The following is a 21,357-nucleotide window of genomic DNA, read 5'->3' as shown; positions in this document are numbered from 1 at the left end:
CTCCCCTCACACCATAGACATTCCAGAGCATATCGCCACTCACCTCGGCACCTCTTCTCCTTCGCTCCTCCTCCGCCACCTGCAAACTCTTTATTTGGTCAGTAAGCACATCATCATGCTGTGAGCACAGACCTTGCACCAATTCCATCACCTCCTCCTTTTTCTCCTTCTTAGTCTCCCTCCGTCTCTTCTTCATTTCACTTACCCCCTCTTCCACTTCCTCTAATTTTTGTTTCACCTCCTTTATTTCCCGGTGCCCCCTTCAATTTCTCCCTCTAAGGCCACCTTGGTCGTTTCTATGTGCGTCCTGACTTCCCGTTCTTTTGTCTCCATCGTCTGTCACCCCGTCCAACCTCTTTGTCAACCCCTCGTGTACCATCTGACATTCTTTCTTTGTCGCCATTAATTCCTTCTTTATTTCCTTCTGCGTCGCTTTCAACCCCCCTATTACCACCGTGTTCTTTTCCACCTGCTCCCCTAACTCCTTTTGTCCCACTGTCAGCTGCTCTACTCCCCGCGTCAGGTCTTCTATGCCCCCCTGTAGCCTAGCCGTGCTGTTCCTCACCTCTTTCTCCATGCGCTCCTCACCCCGCTTTACCTCCTCGCGTACCCCCGCGACCTCTTCGCCCACTCCGCGCCTTATATCCGCCCCCATCTCTCCCATCTCTTTGGTAGATGCCGCCCTCATCTGCTCCAAATCATTTCTTTGGGCATCCAATTTACTTTCCACCCCGTTTTTTACCTCTTCTATCTGGTTCCCCATTTGTTTAACTGCCCGGGCGGATTGCTCCCCTATTTCCCTCAATTTGCCTTCCATATTGTTTTCTAACCCCGTTAACCCATTCTTCACCCCTTCCATCTGGTTCTCCTGGGTGGCCATTCTATTTTCCAACCCCGCTAACCCATCCTTAATTTCCCTGATTTGGTTACCCACGTCCTCCAGTTGGCCCCCCAATTTACCTTCCAGCCCTTCCAACCTGTTGTCTAACCCCTCAAATTTGTTGTCTAAACCCTCCAATTTGCTTTCTAATTTATTGATGTTACTCCCTACTTCCTTCAATTGACCACCCATTCTATCTTCCATTCCCTCACTATCGGCCCTCATGTCTCCCATCTCTTTCCTCAATTCCCCAAATTGACTTCCCATATCATTCCTCAATTCCCCAATTTGGCTTCCCAATCGCTCACTGTTCCTCTCCAGGTCTTCGCCCGTCTTGACCATAAAGGCCCTCATCTGCACCATCAATAGGCCCCAGTCTTCTGGTGCCGCGGGCTTGGCTGCCGCAGCCACGTGCGAGGTGCCATTTTGTGCGCCTCTAACCTCGTGTGAAGCGCCGCCATCTTGTGCGCCTGACACCCCCTCTACCACATCCTCTCCTCCTTTCTCTCTCCCAATTCCTCCTTGGAGTCCTGGGTTGCCTCTAACTCCTCTTCTAACTCCCCTACCGGCATCCGATCACCTTGACTATCCATGGTGCGACTTCAATTTGGGGTATTAATAAAAATTTCGGCCGCTCCAAATTTTGACCAAATTTTTCAAGGTGGATTTAAAAATTTGGTTCAGGTCCAATCCCACTCCTGACACCAATTGTTACGCAACCGGAGCACGGCACTCCCGTTAGCAAGGGGGGGTTAATCCCCTTGTCTTGTTAAGCTGGCCGTCTCCGTTCCTGGAACTAACCCGCTCCTTTGTGGGATGGGATTGGCCAAGGTGATTGGTCAAGGGATTCCCGGACACCTCCGCCAATCCCTCCACAAAGCAGGTGGATGGCCCTGCTCGAATCCCGGACAAGATGGAGTTTGCCGAGCGGTTTAGCAATCCGGAATCCAAGCCGTTAGCAATGGACTAAACCCGATTAAAAGCGGTTCGGCCAAAATCGCGCCACAGATACTCAATTGAAAGAAATCACGAAAGCGATCGGACAAGAATGAAACCAAAAGTAAGGAGGAACAGATATTTATTAATTATTTACAACAAACCAAAGGAAGAGGGGGGACGAAAGTAATATACAGAAGAAGAAGAAGAAGACACAGAGCAAACTTATCTACACAGGCTTAACTTATCCCCAGGACAATACAGACAGCACAAACTCACGTACACGAATGGGAATTGCAGGCAGGAATGGCTGGAAGAATGAGAGGGCCAGACGGTCCACAGAGCGGGCGGGCAGGGAGGGCCGGGGATCGCGGCACGCCGTTGGTGTCTCGCGTGCACGCCCTCGCTTAGGTTCAGCGGCGAAAACCCGGTCGTCAGCGCTGGTTCTTCCTCCTCGGTCACCAGCCTCCTTACGCATCTCTCTTCCAACTCCACCCAACTTCTCGGTTCGTGCTCCCTCACTCATCTGCGTAAGCAGTCCCTCACTCCTCCTTTTATTGCCCTCCCCGAAATCAAACCGCGGGCTACGAGGGCACGCCTACCAGGTCGCTCACCTCAGCGCTGGTTGGTTGGTAAGGGCTCTCTGACTCCACCTTTGATGACGAGTTGGTGCCACGCCCGTGATCCGGCGGCTCCTCCCCCCTTATTCTCCGTTCTTGGCCTCGTGCGTAATGGAGTTTTGGCGGTGTGATGCCAACGAAACAGCCCAATGCAACGGCGGCGAACGCCGCCTTACTGGCACTTTAAAGAGACGATTGGGGAAGTTGAAGGGGGCCTATCTTATTTGATTGATGCAATGTAGTCAACTATTGGAAACACAGCCTTACCTGGAACACATAATAACGAAATAACTATGAAAAGGGCCTATGGTTCGCTACGTGTTGCAATGTGGACTAACTAGGGGACGACCTTTGACCTTTACAATGAATGGAGGTATTTACAAAAAGAATTATTCACAAAGGGGTATATTTACAACAATTTACAAAGTGCAGGGTTCTCAAAACCCTAACAATATGTTACTCCACATGGATAGTTCATTACGATGAGGCATGTCTCAATTTTATCTATGCAGCTCTTTCGGAGATATAGAGGTGCAAAGTTTTTCGGTTTTACCAAGATGGCGCCCATATCACGGATGCTAGTTGAGGGAGGAATTTGTAATTTGTTCATGGTGTCGGTGGTAACTTGCCTACTCTTGGTGAAGGACACCGCGGGATCTCTAACGTCCACAAATGAATGTCTGCAGCAGACGGGATGCCCGTTTCACGTCCATCCGAGGGACGTTGCACACATTGATGAATCACTATGCCTGTGAAGCACCGGCATGACAGTTTATAGCTGGGTCGGTATTCAAACACAGGCTCCATGTTTTGAGGCGAGTATGGCTACGTCTAGACCATCCTGTCAGCTCAGTAGCCACTGAAAATAAATAAATCATTTTATTAACCATCGATAATACAAGGTTTCAATAATCGCACGTCACAAAAATGTTGGTGCAACCACGAGACCAATAAATCTCACTGGATTCTTCGATTATCCGTTGTAGGAATGACTTGGAGGGGCTAACTTTAGGGTTTTTTTGAATAAAATTTTATTATTTCGAACTAACAGAGTACCCGCCCTACGGGTGATCTTGCTTCAAGCATTCAACATGTTCTTCTGACACAGACCTTTATTGGGTGGTGTACAGGCAATTGACAGATGCCTCAATCACACCCGAAAATAAAAATAAATAACCTGGGTTACGTGAATGAAGCAAAAACATGCCGACTGCTTATAATTCAAAACACCTCACTGCACAAGAAAACGTGGGGACAGGAATACTGCACTGTAAAGGGTGGAGACTTGGAATACCTGTTCCTACCTAGAGGCGGCACTTACACGATACATATTAAAATAGACAACCTGTGCCCTCTCCCCCCCTCCCAAGACCACCGGTAAATATAAACACCCATATGCCCTAATTGGGGTCATGCTGATCCTCTGACACACACAGACACACACACACACACACACACACACACACACACACACACACACACACACACACACACACACACACACACACACACACACGAGACAAACACTTAACACAACCACTGAGCTTGAGGGAAGAGACATCACTTCCCGGGATACTCTGGGTACCAGTGACGTCACAACAAAGAAGCACTGCTTCTCTCACCACACTCAGCGGGGCATTTCCCAATAGTGTGGTCAGATAAGGGAACAATATTTACCTGCTGGACAAAAGTACCATTTTTTGTGTGTGGGTTCCCTATCATGCCTACAAGCAATTTCAATGAGGAGACAATCGAGATCGGTTACTATACGCCCACAAGAGGGCGCTATGTACGGTAGGGGAAAATGGGCGTCGCCGCAGTGCGGAACCGACGGGAACGCCCTTTTCGTGCTTCATTTTCCGATGGAGGCAGAGCATTTCTTCGCAAAATGGCGGCGGTAAGTGCGATTTTGAATAATTTTGAATTGTTTTGAGTATTTATTGATGCAGTTGAGACATTTTGAAGGTTCAGATTTAGTAAAACTAGCTGTTTAGCTGATGTAGCTGATGTATTACGTAGTATTTGTGAGTCTTAATCCTAAATACACATCTGTTGTGGACAATATGTGACGAACAAGACGTTTTTTTTGGTTGGATTTTTTTCTGTTATTTCCGAAAAGAAACGATGTTGTTACACCCATAGCGAGCGGGTGTGGGTAGCAGGGAAGTAATTTGGCGAAAAGGGTCTGCACATGAGCCATTTCAGCTTTATAATATGCCATTTATGTGCTCTATGTGGAGTTATTCTGTTAACCTCCCTCCCACCACGATAAATTTTGGGCCCGAATGTAAAAAAGGGAGGGGGGGTGAGGCAAGTCATCCTACCATTATTTTTTGCTCTCGCGACTCTCCAAATGGGGTTTTGAAAAAAATACCATCCCCAAAGAAAAATAGACTGAATGCTTAAAACACCCATCTTTCTCCTAGGCAAGGAATTACATGTTCAAACCCTGTTGTGACAGCAAACCTGACAGAAATTGCTTTTTTGATGGATATATTCTATATAGCAATTAGCTATTTCAAGTGAAGTAGTTAAATTACATAATTACATATTTCTATCAATTCTTCAAACCTTTTCATGGGTGGATAGGAACTTTTTATTATGAGGGGTGGCAGATATTTTAGATGAGTAGGTCAGGGCGCCTCGAGCTGCTGGGGTTCGGGGGCATGCTCCAGAATTTTCACAAAACAAAACAAGTATTTTATTAAACAAATTTTTTTGGGATACAATTCTGTATTGAGATATTAATTGTATCTTTTGGTCTCTTTCAGTTACTCGCGGAGGCCAAGACCAGCCGGCCTACCGACTGGAATAAGTGCCTGATTTGTCAGAAGATAACTCAGGAAAATCTGAGATGCCCGCTGGATGCGTTCAACAGAAGGGATGAAAAGTCGGAAGCGTATACTAAATTCCTGGAGAACGTTCGCATATTCCGAGAGCTTGAAGCTATGCCAGTAAATGTGCCCTTCATCCCGGAGGACGTTAGCAAGCTGATCTCAAACACCGCGAAGTGGCACAAACCGTGCTACTCAAAATTCAATGATCAAAAGCTTGAACGAATTCGGAAATGGGCCAGCCTGGACTTCGACGACGCCGCCGCAACTGCAAAACGTAGCAAACGTCACGGGTCTGTGGACGACACAAAGCGACAATGTTTGTTCTGTGGCAGGGACGGTACAGTTGGAACTGATCTTCACGAGTGCATGACTTTTGGTGCTGATAAAAAAATTCGCCAAATGGCCACAGAATTGCAGGACGGCGATTTATTAGCTCGATTGACTGGAGGTTCTGATTTGATTTCAATCGAAGCAAAATATCATTTCGATTGCCTCACGAAGTTTCGGAATCGCCATCGGTCGCTGAAAAGAAACGAACAAAAGACATCGGCAGATGAGTCGGAAATGATGTCCCAGTCGCGAGCTCGTGTTGAACTTTTCACGTATGTTGAAAACTCTGTTATGAACGGTCAAGTTGTGTTCAAACTCAGTGAATTGTATGACTTGTATCAAGCTCGCCTTAGTGACCTCGGTATAGACAAGCTGACAAACCGGAGCAGACTAAAGAATGAAATACTGGAATACTTTCCGGAAGCAACGACAGTTTCTGAAGGACGCAATTTGTTGATAGTTTACAGAGATTCGCTATCGTACTTGCTGAAGGACCATATGACGTCACGGGACTATGATGAAGAAGCACGTACACGCATGAAAGCTGCCAATATCATTCGCAGAGACCTGTTCGAACACAAGAAATTCACCTTTTCTGGAAATTTTCATCCGGGATGCCAAAAGGAAGCCATACCCACGTCTCTTCTGTCAATGATTGCAATGATCTTGAATGGGTCGGACTTGAAGAACCAAACTAAAGTGGAGTCACAAGCGTGTTTGACCGCGTGTCAAACAATACTTCTTAATGCTAAGAAAAAGGGAACTGACACAGATCACGGCCACAGGCACACGTATCCTCCACCGCTGCCGATCTATATTGGCCTGAGAATTCACGCACAGTTTCGAGACAAAATACTCATTCAGGCCCTCTTCAAGTTAGGGCTCAGCATTTCTTATTCTCGTGCCCTGGAAATAGAGTCGGCAATGGCTGTCTTTGAGTGAGCGATTCATTGAGGACGGTGTCGTGTGCCCAGTTCAGCTCAGAAAACAGATTTTTACTGTCGCGGCTCTGGACAATATTGACCACAATTTATCCTCCACATCCGCTACATCTTCATTCCACGGCACTGGTATTTCATTGTTCCAGAAGATTTCAGAAACCAATCCCGGTGAAGTTAGAGAACTGATAGGATTAACACCAAAGGGTACCGAGCCGCTGATGCTCAAGAGCTATCATGATGTCTTGGAAGTGCCAACAAACATAACAAAATGTGAGTACATGCCTCCCGCTACCCAGCCATCTTTGACGCCCGCAGAAACGGAAACAGTTGGCGAAACCGCACCAGAGCTCAGCAAGTGGATAGATTACTGCGTCCAAAAAATGCGAGAATGCGAAATTTCTCAGGGAGATATGGTAACATGGTCTGCCTTCCACACCACTCTCCAAGACTCCATAAATTGTACAACGATATCAGCTATGCTTCCACTGTTCTACGAAAAGTCTGCAACACCGTCGATGATCAAACATGGTATGGACGTCGTTAAAACGGCCATCAATTTCTTGAACCCTGGACAGGTCACGGTTCTTACAGTCGATCAGCCACTCTATGCCATTGCCAAGTCAATACAATGGAAATGGCCTCTGGAATACGGTGCGGAACATTTCGTCGTCATGCTGGGAGGGATACACATAGAAATGTCTCTCTGGAATATCGCAGGAAATCTCCTTGACCATTCTGGGTGGACAGACGCTCTGACGAAGGCAAACATCACGGGGTCCGGTACTGCCGAGTCATTCTTGAATGTCTCTCATCTGAAGAGAACCAGGTGAGTTTGCTCTGAGTATGTAGTTTGTAAAGTGACGACACTGACGATTTTTTCCATCTTAACGATTTTTTCTATTATTATGAACACAATCAATTTCCTCATCTTTATACTTACAGACACGCACACCAGGTTACTGTCATCTGCTTGTCTCTGCTGGAACAAGACGCCTTTATCGCTGACGGGGCTTCGGACGACGACACGATTACATTGGAATCCTGGCGAAAACTCATGTGCAGGCAGCACCCGACCTACTATTTCTGGGATTTGGTCCGACGATATGAGGTACTCGTTTTGACCATGGTGAAGGCGCACAGGGAGCGTAACTTTCAACTCTTTCTGAGAGTATTGGAGGAGGTAATCCCATTCGCTTTCGCATTCAATCAGACAAACTACGCGCGGTGGTTGCCCGTGTATCTGAAGGACATGAAACTGCTGCCGGACGAAGTAGCGACGGAATTCCAGAATGGCGGATGGGTGATTGCAAAGACTTTTAAGAAATTTTCAACAATCCCGATCGACGAGGCGCACAAACAAATGAATAAAATCGTGAAGGGATGTGGCGGTGCCATTGGTCTCCTTCAGAACCCGGCAATGTTGAGACAATGGCTCTTGTGTGCTCCGGAACAGTCACGCTTATTAATGCAATTTGAAGCGGATCTGGGACTGACTACGGACTTATCAGATGAGAATTACGATTCTGGATTCGCCAGTCAGAAAACTTTTCATAGACAAGTTCGGCTTCTGTACCGAGCTATTGCAGATATGGGGAATCCGTTTTCGGACCATTTCCCTGGGCTGATCAGTCTGAATCGAACATGTGCCTCGGAGACCGCCATTGACTGCCTACGGACGCTAAAGATCGGAATGAGAAATTCCAGTATTTCGTCAAGGATGTACTCACCGAAAAGTCGACATCTATTCATCAAACCATCAAGAGGAATAACATCCAGCTCTTCAAACCTACACCGAAAGTGACTCACACCTAGCTCGGCTTCACGCTGTTGAAACCAAAGCTTTCAGAATTATTGGAATCTCCCACGATGAAGCTATCTCTGAGGGCCTTTCACTCACTCACCGCAGGCAGGTAGGTGGTCTTTCTGTCTTCTACCGACTCCTCTCCGGCCTTGCACCCCCAGCTCTCTCTGTGCTCTGTCCCCCAAATATTCCTACAGGTCGCACAAGATCTGCCAGCAACCCTCTGATGGTTAAACTGCCGAAATCTCGGCTCTCTGCTCACCTTCACTCTTTCATTCCTCTTTTCTCCCGCCTCTGGAACAAACTCCCTCACTCCCTTCAATCCCACTCCTCCCTCCAGGTCTTTAAAACAGCTGTTCACCACCAGCTCTTATCTTCCCCCATCCAAAACCTTGATCTTTTCTACCCCCGCTAATTCACCCCAGATCCACCTTGTTTGAAATTCCAACTTCTTTCCTGGAAGTCCTGGCAGTGTCCATATGTTTTATACCTCTCCCACCGCCCCCTTCCCACGCCCCCCCCCCCCCCAAAGCCCTCGCCCTCTCTCAGATCTCTCGATGTCTCCATGTCTCTCGGTCCCTGCTCTCAAATGTTGTGTTTGTGTCCTTCCCCCTCTCTCCCCATCTTGTCTACCGCTCCCTATGTTATATGTTTTATGTGTCGGTTTGTCTTTCTGTGTGATTAATGTTCGCTCTTTCACGAGCCTCGATCTTGTATACAAAAAAAAAAAAGAAAAAAAAAAAAAGAAGTGACTTCCAAGACAAAAATAAAGATGGCAGAACTGAAAGATGATATTTCTGTGTTTGGACAGTTGTACGTGTCAGTCCAGAATCGATCAGGAGACATGGCGGAATTTTTTTCGCATGAAAGCAAATCCTATTCTCCTTCGATTTCTGATCAGGGTAAGATGTTTTTTTACCACGAAATCCCAGCTTCTCGAATGCCTACTACCGAAAAATGACTGAGGAACCACCGAGCGTCTATGATTGCAAAATAATCGATGGAGCCGTAATGATTCATTCGCTACCCAGAAAATCGGCGTCAACATTCCAAGATTACGCTCAGCACATATTCAACCCATATCTATGTCAACAACTCCGTACATCCAACCGCCTTGACGTCGTTTGGGATAGATTTCTTCAAGACAGTCTGAAGGAGGCAACTCACGAGAAGCGCGGTACAGGCTCCCGACTCAAAGTTGGTAACCAGACTAAGATTCCCGCCAAGTGGGAGGAATTCCTAAAAGTTTCAGAAAACAAAGAGGAACTATTTGCCTACCTCACGGCTGAAGCTACGAAGATGGCGCTTCCACCTGGAAAACGACTTGTTATGACAGGTTAGGAATTCTGATGAGAAACCATTATATGACTATTTCCTACCAACTACATTTTGTGAAAGCGTTCTCGTTTCTAATTTTGCATTTCTGTGTTCATTTCGGGGCAAGATGCTGAAAGCGATTTAGCCAGATGTGATCATGAAGAGGCCGATACGCGCATTGTGGTTCACATCCTGGACGCCCTGCAAAGTGGACACAGCCTTATTCAAGTACGCTCAGTGGATACGGATGTGGTTGTGATTCTTCTTGGCGTGTACAGTAAACTGCGGTCTCAACACGATGACCTTCAGCTCTGGGCAGCATTTGGCATGGGTGCCCACTACACTTGTGTGGACATAGGATCGCTCTCTGCTACTCTCGGAGATCGTGCCGAAGCGTTTACAGCCTTCCATGCCTTTACTGGATGTAACACCACTTCTGGATTTCACTGGTCGAGTAAGAAGAAAGCCTGGCGCGTATGGGACATGCTACCCGAATTGACTGATGCTTTTCTGGCTATAGCACGAGAACCGTTTCTGAATGTGACAACGGAATCGCCGGTCTTTGCCGTCCTGGAAAGGTTTGTCGTCTTATTGTACGACAGCAAACTCAGTACAACTTCCATCAATGAAGCCAGGATGATGATGTTCAAGACCAAACCAAGACCACTGAACAAACTGCCACCAACACAGGTAAGATTGAAAATATCAAGACAGCGACTAGACAGACGCGTAATGAATCCTCAATTTTTCGCATGTGCATTCTCAATTTCATTTCACTTTCTGACTTTCTTATCTTCATTGCCTCTTTTCAGAACGCGTTGCTACACCACACCAGACGTGCCGTATATCAGACAGGTAAATGGACAATGAGCACAACCCCAACAGGACCAACAACGTGCCCCTCAGAATTCGGATGGGTCAGGTGTGATGGCGGGTGGCAGCCTCTGTGGATGACGCAGCCCGAGGTCTCCTTGGCATGTCGGGAGTTCATCAAGTGTGCCTGTGCTATGCCATGCAAAGTCTGCCGCTGCTTCCGTGCTAATTTGAAGTGCACCAGTCTCTGCAAATGTGCGTGCCAAAAATGAGTCCTATTGCATAATTGCAATATTCCTCAAGCATCCAGTCTTGTGGTATGTACAGTAAAACTCGCCAAATTTCACCTTATTGCCTGTTAAACTTCATGGTGAACACCGATTGTCGTGTACGAAACATCTTGTAGCCACTCATGGCTTTGGAGAAACATTTCGAGAAAAGTAGACTTTTTCGTCGGTGACGTAACGTTTTTTCAATTAAATTGCCATCTTTAACTGCTCACAAATGAGCAATAACTAATTAGATTTTGTCAGGACCTTCGTTTTTTGAAAGACCCGGTTTGTGGCTAATGAATAATACGTTTCTTTGAAAACGACCAAATTTGACCTTTTGACCTTCACGGTCAAGGTCACGATTGTCTCATAAAAAAATATTCTTGGGTACATATAGAAGACACATGCCAAGTTTGGTGCTTTTGTCCAGCAGGTAAATATTCGTTGGGTATTTTGCCATAACTGACCACACTACAAGGAGGAATTTCCTCCTCCCCATGGATGCCAACCGATGTGGATTGTCCAAGCTATATCCTTGTAAATGCTGAGCGCAAAAGCAAGGAAGCAGCACGCACCATTTTAAAAGTCTGTGGAATGACTCAGCCGGGGTTTGAACTGCTGACCTTCCAGACTCGGAGCGGACGCGCTAACCATTACACCACTGAATCTGGTAGTTAACTTCCATGTTGCATGTGTTAGCGTGAGGTAATTTAAATGTGATACAAGATTATGCATCATTTTATGTATAAAGAGACGCCATATACCTGTCGTCAATGTTTATGTCTAAAACCACCATCACTTAAAACTCCTTTTTATGTTATTTTAAGGGATTTAAGCATTCTGACAGGCCACATGATGCACGTGGAGCCAGCTGAGAAAGCTGCCTTGGGGTTTTCCCCCAGAATGGGCCTTTGCTGCTGCAACCTCCACACACACCCCCAACCAGGAAGTCACACCTACTCTCCCCGTTAATGCCGTTTTCTGTCTGCGGCCACAAGCTGTTCCTTGCCTGCCTGGGTCTCAACTGGGAGACGTCCAGCCGAACACAGTTTGCGTTATTTCCAACCTGTCTTTCGTTATCTTGCCTATCTCCTTTGGTAAGAAAGAGGCGTCAATCAAGCGGTTAGATAATCAAGTCCAAGTTCGTTTGTTGACTAATGGCGCTTTTCCATTGCACAGAACGGTACGGTACGGTAATTCCTGCGTCGTTTTTCCATCGCACAACACAACTGTTAAAATAGGCGTAGTTTTCTGAAGTGACGAAAAAAACCCACAACCGCTGTGGTGACGTAATTACCTCCGCCCCCAAAGATGGATGGAGGTTATGTTTTCACCCCTGTCTGTTTGTCCCGTTTGTTTGTGAACAAAATATCTCAAAACGTTGTGGACGGATTTGGTCGAAATTTGGCAGAGATGTAGCGTATGTCACAAGGACGAAATTATTAGATTTTCGTGAAGATCCGGATTCGGATACTAGAATTTTTAAAGTGATTCTTCATCATTGGGAGATAGGGCCAAAAACGATACATAGCAGGATATCTCAAAAAGTTGTGGACGGATTTGGATGACACTTGGTGGACCGGTTGGGTGTCTGACAAGGACAAAGAGATTCGATTTTGATGAAGATCTGAATATGGATTCGGATATAAGAATTATTTAATTTTGTAAGTGATTCTTCACCATTGGGAGATGGGGCCAAAAATGATACATTGCAGGATATCTCAAAAAGTTATGGACGAATTTGGACAAAACTTGGTGGACCGGTTGTGTGTCTGACAAGGAAGAATTGATTCAATTTTCTTGAAGATTCGGATCCGGATCCGGCTAGTATAATTTTTTAAGTGATTCTTCACTATTGAGTGATATGGCCAACCTGGTGGAGGTATGCTCTCTACTGAGTGCCGTTCTAGTTACTCATGTGACACTAAACTGGAAAGAGCTCTGCAACTATGGAGGAACTTGAAGCTGTGTTTTACTTCTTCGTCGGGTTTTGCTTTTATCTGAACATGAATTTTTTAGCGAAATGCAAAAGAGAGGAAGTGTTTGAGAAGAAGCTGAAAGACGCCAGAAAGACGACAGCTAAAAAGAGAAAAACTTTTGCAGACAATAATGAAGACCGACAAGACAATTATGAAGATTTGGGCCTTGTTCGTCGGTGCAAACAAAGAATGAACATAGCGTGACGGTTCTGTGCCGATTGCGATTGACCAATCAACGGTCTGCAGTATTGCTAGCTCCACCCATAGGTCCGGGTTCGGCTCGCTTGGTAACTATCCATAGCAGGAACCAGATTTAGCACGGGTACTTAGGTACGGTTCGCTTGGCAATGGAAAAACGAAAAAAACGATTTTGGTTACAGTACGGCGGTACAGTACGGTACGGTACGGTACCATGGTGGAAAAGCGCCATAAGTACGTATAGCATTTTGGAGTTAATTTCCTCTGCCACCCAAGGTGGACAGACGTTGTTTTCACCCCTGTTTGTCTATCTGTGAGCAGGATATCTCAAAAAGACGGATTCCGACGAAACTTGGTGGACAGGTTGGGGGTGTGCAAAGGACGAATTGATCTGATTTTGATGAAGATCCTGATCAAACAATATTTTTTAATGATTATTCACCATTGAGAGAGATTGGGCCAAAAACTGGTGAAGATCCTGATCAAACAATATTAAAAAAAATTAAATTCTTCACCTTTCGAGAGAGATAGGGCCAAAAACGATATTTAAAAACGTTATTGACAGGTTATGACAAAACTAGGCGGACGAGTTGGTTCAGTGACAAAAACAAGTCGATTAGAGTTTGGTTCATGTCCGGATGCAAATCTGGCCTATGAGTGGGATACAAAATGTAAACGGTTCAGCCTCGTGGAGGTTTGCGCTCCACCGAGTACCATTCTAGTTATTACTTTTTTTTTCTTCCTTTTGTGAAGGGAGCCCAGTATTTCCCTTTAAATACACGAGGACCCCTTGGTCTCTGAAGTGAATTTGGATGGTTCTGATGACTATTACAATTGTGCACGTCCGATTTGGACGGTTAGCACCCAAAATACGGCAGTGTCTACGGCTAGAGAATGCTCGGTCCGACTGTTGCAACACAACACTGTGTATCGTCTGGCTCCGTGATCCCACTAGGCACGGTATCATGGCGGACAGGCCTGTAATCCGGCCCAGGAAGGCAAAAATCAGTTGGCCACCGCGATCTTCCACCACACTTTTACGAGGCTCACTGGGATTTGAGCGCAGCAACCGGATGAATTTAATGGCTTCAACAATATTGAGGAAGGAGTTACCCAGCCTACAATTCAAGGTAAAATAACCATATAACATTTAATCATACTTGCAGTGGGAGAAGTTCGACAGAATTTTTAATTGTTCCAAAAATAAACAACATGAATGTTGGACATACACGAAGCAAAAATCAATTAAAGATTAAAGAAAGAATGCCTTTTTTGCTCTTTGCATTTCCATTTGAACTTTTGAGGTTTACCTTCCGAAGGCGAGGATGTCTTACAGGCTTGATCATCATAAGAGTCCTAGTAGACTGGATAAATTAATTAATTCAATAGGGCCGAATAAAGAAGCACTTATTGAAAAAGAATCAACACTTTTAGACATGAGTAATCTCCTACTTATAACAAAAACACTTACAAAATTATAAACAATCAATGCTCCAAATTTCATTTGAACCATTTAATCCGAGCTACAGATTTTACACCTCACAATATGGATTATCAAAATGAGCAGCACAGGTTGCATTACTTCTGTAATTGGTGCTTGGGTGACCACCGCTTGCTTGCGGATGAGAGGGTCGATGACCATCAGGAAGCCCATGTAAAGCAGCAATGCACCAACTACACTCAGGTAGATTATAACGGTAACCTTGCAAGACGGAAGAAAGAAAGAACAATGACATAAGCAGGTTTCTCAAAAGTAATATAATATACCTGTACTTTCAACTTTGTAAAAATACCTGTACTCATGAAGCATCACATTAACTTGGTAACGAGAAGTGCTTGGAATGGGGTACAAGAGATCACGAGTATAGATGGGGGATGACCTGAGGTAGTGTTTCTGTTATGTTCTGATCCAATCTATGTTCTAGCTCCTCTATGAGCCTCGACTTTGGATACCAAAAAAGTAAGAAAAGAAGAATGGGACACACTGGGGAGGTTGCTTCCATAGACGAAAGAAAAGAGGAACAAATGAGTGGAGGTGAGCAGTAAGCCTGGATTTTGGGAGTTTCACTCGAAGGGGGGATGCTGGTGGACCGCGTGCACTCTGTAGATACCTGTGAGGGTGAGGGAAGTGGATGAAGACAAGCACGGAGAGGGCAGAGGATGCAAGACCAGAAAGGAGACCACCGACCTGTCGGAGATGGGAAAATGATAGGCCCATACACTCACCTTCATCATGGGGAATTCCAATGATATCGAAGGTCTTGATTTTCACAGTGTCAAGCTGAGCTGGGTGTGAGGCAGGGGTGCCAGCCCAGAGGGGAGAGCAGTGTGGTTTGCCCGAGAAAGATCACTGTTGAGAATGAGACCCAATAATTTGAGTGACAACTTCTGAGAAGGTTTGGCGATGAGGGTGTGTGGTCTCAGGATTAAAACACATTCCAAATGTTTGACCAGGTCGTGATTTTGTCTCAGTCTGAAGAGGGAAGAAGTTGCTGCCTGAAGGATGAGGGATGCGATGTCACCAATGGCACCTACATCTCAATGTCCAGAAGTCAGTCGAGATCTCGCGAGATCTTGTCGGGGCGGTCACGGTTTTTCGAAGCTGTTCCACGATCTTCACGCACGCTCGAAGTTAAGTAATTGTCACATTTGTATTTTTGTCGAAACGGTATTTATCTTACGTGTGTGTACCTTTTGCGTGTCCCTCGGAAGATTATATTATCGGTGTTAATCTTTCATACCTGTAAAAAATAGTCCAGTATTTCGCGCCACGCGGCCTAGTTGCTGAAGCTTCCGACCTTGAGGCCTGGTTCTCTCCGGGCATCCAAAGCGGTTATTTTTTCATTCGTGTGTTTGTCAAATTTCAACTCGCTATTTTATCGTCCATGCCTTATTGTTTGTTTATAGTTAGTTTTGGTTTGAATTTCCTGTAACTCGTAATTAATTAATCGTGTTCTGCTCATGTGCGGCCTTGTACCCCCATCGGTGCTTGTTTACTTAACTCCCCTACATCGTGTTTTACTTGGCTCTTAGTTTTTTCCCTTCTACCCCGAACATAATACTCTTTGTCTAACGTTTTAAATATTTATTTAAAATACCCCCACCCCCCCAAAAAAAAAACAAAAAAAAAACCAAAAACTTTTATTTTCCTTTCTCCACGTGTGCTTTGTCTCATCCTGTACTTTCTGTTCAGGTGTGCTGTTCGCCCCGCCCCCATTATCTCCTTGCCATCCACCTTTTGCCCTGTCCACGTGACTCGTGGTGGTCCCTCTCGGCTCTCCCCCCGTTGGTACTTTGTGCATATAAGATTGTTTACGGTCCTGTTTTAATATTATTTAAATATGTTTAACCTTTCCCCTTCAGTGTTTTATTCAATGGTATATTACAACACGCTGTTTTTCTTCCTATTTAAAAGGCTTTTTTCAAATTCCTCTCCATCTCATTCCACGTCAACAAAAATAAATTCAATCTCTTATACGTCTCCCTCACTACATGGTATAAATTCACATTCATTCCACCCCTCCTCAATCGTTCTGAATCGGATTGCTAACTTGAAAATCACAACAAACCCAATTTGTTATCAATGTTCGTCTTTCATTAATCATCCACTTTCGAAACTCCCCTCTAGCCCCTCCCCCCAAATCCCCCCCCTTGCACCTACACTCCGAAACTCCCCCCTTGCCCCTACACTCCGAAACTCCCCCCTTGCCCCTCCACCCCTAAACTCCCCCCTTGCCCCTCCACTCCTGAACTCCCTCCTTGCCCTTCCCCTCCTAAACTCCCCCCCTGCCCCTCCCCTCCAAATCCCCCCCTTGCCCCTCCACTCCTAAACTCCCCCCTTGCCCCTCCACTCCTAAACTCCCCCCTTGCCCCTCCCCTCCTAAACTCCCCCCTTGCCCCTCCCCTCCTAAACTCCCCCCTCACTCCTCCCCTTCAAAACTCTCCCCCAACCCCTCCCATTCAAATCTCCCCCCATACCATTCCTCTCCAATTCTCCCTCCTCCCCCCTCCTCCTCCTCAAAGCTGCCTCCTCCCCACTTCGTCTCCCTTCTATCTCATACCTTCACCCCCCCCCCCCCCCCCAACCTTCTACTTTCCTCTGCCCCCCCTCAAAGAACCCCTCACTGTGGCTCATCCCTTCACCATCAAACCTTTCATCCTCCTCATCCTTCCCTTTCTTGGAACTCTTCTGTAATCTGACACACTATCAACTGCTCTTCCTACCTCCCCCTCTCATCCTTCATCTTACCCTACTCCTCCCCTCCCCTGTCCTGTACCCGATGCTCCCCCTCTCTCTTCATTAACGGTATGGACCTCAAACATCCGGGGCCTTCGCTCAAACCTGACTGATCTCTCCATACAGGTTGCTTCTGACAATCCAGACTTGATCTGCTTAACAGAGACTTTCCTCCTTCAAGATGTCTCTGATTCCTTAATATCTCTTCCTGGTTACTCCCTCCTCCGGTATGATAGACCTGAGCCTCGTCCTGGTGGTGGGGTGGCTATCTTTATCAAAAACTCTCTTCCTCACTCTCCTTGCACTGCCATCTCTCCTCCTCACTCCCAGGAGTACCTCTGGCTACGGCTTCCTCTCCGCTCCCACCTTTTGTTCATATGTGTTCTGTACCGTCCTCCAAACAGTGATGGCTCCATTTACATTTCACTGTCTGACAACATGGACCAACTTCTATCCACTCATCCCAACTCGCTCTTCCTCATATGTGGTGACTTCAACTGTCATCATGCCAGCTGGTTGGGTGTGGGTTCCTCTCTCACCAGTCATGGCACCTCAGCAAAGGACTTCTGTGACTCACTGGGATTGACACAATCTGTCAATTTCCCGACCCGGATCTCAGCCAATGGAGTATCTTCTCTTCTAGACTTGATTATGACAAACTTCCCTGCTAAGGTCTGCTGCTCTTCTTCTGCTCCAATCGGTTCTTCTGATCATGTGCTTGTCAAAGTGGACATCTCTGGCCATTCTCAGAGAGCCTCCTCAGCGTCGACGAGTCTGGCATTTCACTCAGGCCGACTGGGACGGTCGTCAAGCAGCCATCAATCGTCTGGATTGGTCTCCCAACTCCACTGCCTCTGACATCAATTCTTCCTGGGAATTCTTCCAAAGCAAACTGGTCTCTCTCTCATGCACAGATTTATCCCATCTCGTCTTCAGTTGTCTTACCCTTCCTCCCGTCCATGGTACACTGAATCTTGTGGTGAGGCAGTTGCCCTGAAACAACTTGCCTTTGCCTCTTGGAAGGCTAATCCAACTGAAGGCAATCTCAGTTCCTTCCACCAAGCTTGGAACAAGTGTGTCTACCCTCAGGAGTGCCAGGAAGCACTATCTCTCCACACTGAAGAATGAACTCTCAAACCTGTCTCCTTCCTCCAAATCCTGGTGGCGTCTGGTCAAATCCGTTTCTGGTGTTTGTTCCCCCTCCATCCCCTCCCTTACCTCAAATGGCCACACAGTTGACATCGCACGTGACAAAGCCGAATGCCTCAACTCTGTGTTTGCCTCAAAATCTTTAGTCCCAAACCCATCTCTCTCTGTTCCCACCTTTCCCAGTCGAACCCAACTGCTCCTGGACTCTGTGTCCTTCTCTCCTGACAAGGTGGAGGAGTTTTTGTCTAACCTCGACTCTGATTCTGCAACTGGACCAGACGGCATCAGCCCACGGGTCCTAAAATCCTGCTCTGCCGCTCTATCTCACCCTCTCTCTGTTCTTTTCACCCTCTTTTGCTCAAGGTCATCTGCCAGCATCCTGGAAATCAGCAAACATTACCGCTTTACACAAAAAAGGTGCAAAAACAGATCCTTGCAACTACAGACCAATCAGCCTGCTCCCAATTATCAGCAAGGTCATGGAATCCATCATTGCCTCAGATATGAAATCTTTCCTCTTCTCCAATGGCTTGATCTCTGATCATCAATTTGGTTTCAGACCAGGTCACTCTACTCTGGACATGCTGCTTCTGCTGTCTCAACAATGGATTGAGGTCCTCAATGCCAAACAGGAAATCAGAGCTGTCTCCCTTGACATATCACGTACCTTCGATACGGTCTGGCACCCAGCTCTGCTCACCAAACTCTCCTCCTATGGTATCCATGGAAATCTCCATGCATGGCTTGCGGACTTCCTCTCTGGTCGTAGTCAACGTGTGGCCCTGAATGGATTTCTCTCATCTCCCATTCTTGTTCAGGCTGGAGTTCCCCAAGGCAGTGTTCTGGGCCCTGTGCTTTTTCTGGTCTTTATCAATCATCTCTCCGGCTCTCTGGAAAATCCTCTCTTTCTCTTTGCTGATGACTCCACTCTCTGCCGCTCCATTCCCTCAGATCGGCAGTCTGCAGCCTCCTCACTCTCTGAAGACTTGGACAAAATCACAGACTGGTCAAACAAGTGGAACATGTCTTTCAATCCTGACAAATCTCACACTCTTACTATGTCTCTCCGAAAAGATCGACTGGACAACCCTCCCATCTACTTTCTCAACAATCCTCTCCAAGAAGTTCTGTCGCTCAAGCTTTTGGGCCTCACTATCTGCCATGATCTTTCTTGGGAAAACCACATTTCAAAGCTGGCCTCCAAAGCCAGTCGCCGACTGGGCATCCTCCGTCGTGCGAAGTCCTTCCTCGGCACACCTGAGCTCCTCACCACATGCAAGGCTTTCATCCGCAGCTCAATGGACTACTGTTCTCCCCTATGGGCCGGTGCTCCTGCCTCACACCTAGCTCGGCTTCACGCTGTTGAAACCAAAGCTTTCAGAATTATTGGAATCTCCCGCGATGAAGCTATCTCTGAGGGCCTTTCACTCACTCACCGCAGGCAGGTAGGTGGTCTTTCTGTCTTCTTCCGACTCCTCTCCGGCCTTGCCCCCCCCCCCCCCCAGCTCTTTCTGTGCTCTGTCCCCCAAATATTCCTACAGGTCGCACAAGATCTGCCAGCAACCCTCTGATGGTTAAACTGCCGAAATCTCGGCTCTCTGCTCACCTTCACTCTTTCATTCCTGTTTTCTCCCGCCTCTGGAACAAACTCCCTCACTCCCTTCAATCCACCTCCTCCCTCCAGGTCTTTAAAACAGCTGTTCACCACCATCTCTTATCTTCCCCCATCCAAAACCTTGATCTTTTCTACCCCCGCTAATTCAACCCAGATCCACCTTGTTTGAAATTCCAACTTCTTTCCTGGAAGTCCTGGCAGGGTCCATATGTTTTATACCTCTCCCACCCCCCCCCCCTTGCCATGCCCCCCCTTCCTGTGCCCCCCCCCAAAGCCCTCTCCTTCTCACAGATCTCTCGATGTCTCGATGTCTCCATGTCTCTCGGTCCCTGCTCTCAAATGTTGTGTTTGTGTCCTTCCCCCTTTCCCCATCTTGTCTACCGCTCCCGATGTTATATGTTTTATGTGTCGGTTTGTCTTTCTGTGTGATTAATGTTCGCTCTGCCACGAGCCTCGATCTTGTATACAAAAAAAAAAGAAAAAAAAAAAGAAAAGTCTGCTCTGTTTTCCACCTTCAGAACGGTAATGCATACAGTGCTAGAACTCCAGGTCAATAACATCCAGCTTCCCTTTACACATGCTCCTCCCTACCTTGGCATGCAAATGGACTGGTACCTGACCTTCATGCAGCATGCAGAGAAGGTAGCAGGGAAAACAGCTGCTATATCCACAGACTAACTGGCCATGACTGGGGAGCCGATTTCACTACCTTATGCACCTCAACACTTGCCCTGTTGCATTCTTCCAGCAGAATACTGCCCGTCTGCACGGGGAAGGAACCACACACTAAGAAGGTAGATGTGCACCTCAACTTCAGTGAATGCCTTCGCCTGACTACCACCCATCACCTCCCAGTCCTTACGGGCATCCATCCCCGTCCCATTAAACGAGCAGCCATCACTAGAAAGCAGCCCCCAATGAATCTCAAAACCCCAACCTACCCCGTGCACAACAAGCTAAGAGAAGATCTACCTGCCGCCCCCAAAGTTTGAAGAGCTGCAAGCCCTTTACTAGAGTAGCTCAAACCAATATCACGACAGACGATGGCCTGAGAAAAAACACATGGCAAATGAAGCTATAGCGTACCTACCGGCAATCTACAATCAAACAGAAAACCAAATACTGCATTGGAATCATCAGAAGGAACCCGAAGAAGTAAAGAGCAAAGATGAAGTAATCAGGAGGAACCTGGATAGGATTTGCGTTTCAGCCTTCCCTGTTCCACCAAGCCCCCTGGTTGTGATCTGCATAGGAAGGAATGGTGTTGCCTTATCCGGCTCCGAACGGGTGTTGGCAGATTCCATCACATGTTCTCCTGGGAACTTTCTGACCCCTCCGACTGGGAGTGTGGCCTCCCCCAGACTGCAGATCATCTTGTGCAAGACTGCCCCATACATCGCCTAGAGGAAGGATCGCAAAAACTGCAGCTCGT

General features: G+C 46.7%; 1 protein-coding gene across 1 annotated transcript in view; it reads right to left on the bottom strand.

Annotated features, from left to right (window-relative positions):
• Nucleotides 1–21,357, bottom strand: part of TMEM9 (transmembrane protein 9) — a 43,562-nt gene that overhangs the window by 7,354 nt on the left and 14,851 nt on the right. Inside the window, exon 4 of the mRNA XM_068133868.2 lies at nucleotides 14,507–14,626. Within this exon, the coding sequence (XP_067989969.1) occupies nucleotides 14,507–14,626 (120 nt within the window). The remainder of the gene's footprint in view (nucleotides 1–14,506; nucleotides 14,627–21,357) is intronic.

The sequence above is a fragment of the Myxine glutinosa genome, chromosome 13, assembly GCF_964187855.1.
Source record: "Myxine glutinosa chromosome 13, kmMyxGlut1.1, whole genome shotgun sequence".
NCBI lineage: Eukaryota > Metazoa > Chordata > Myxini > Myxiniformes > Myxinidae > Myxine > Myxine glutinosa.
The sequence above is the reverse complement of the archived record's forward strand: the minus strand, read 5'-3'. Positions and strand labels throughout refer to the sequence as shown.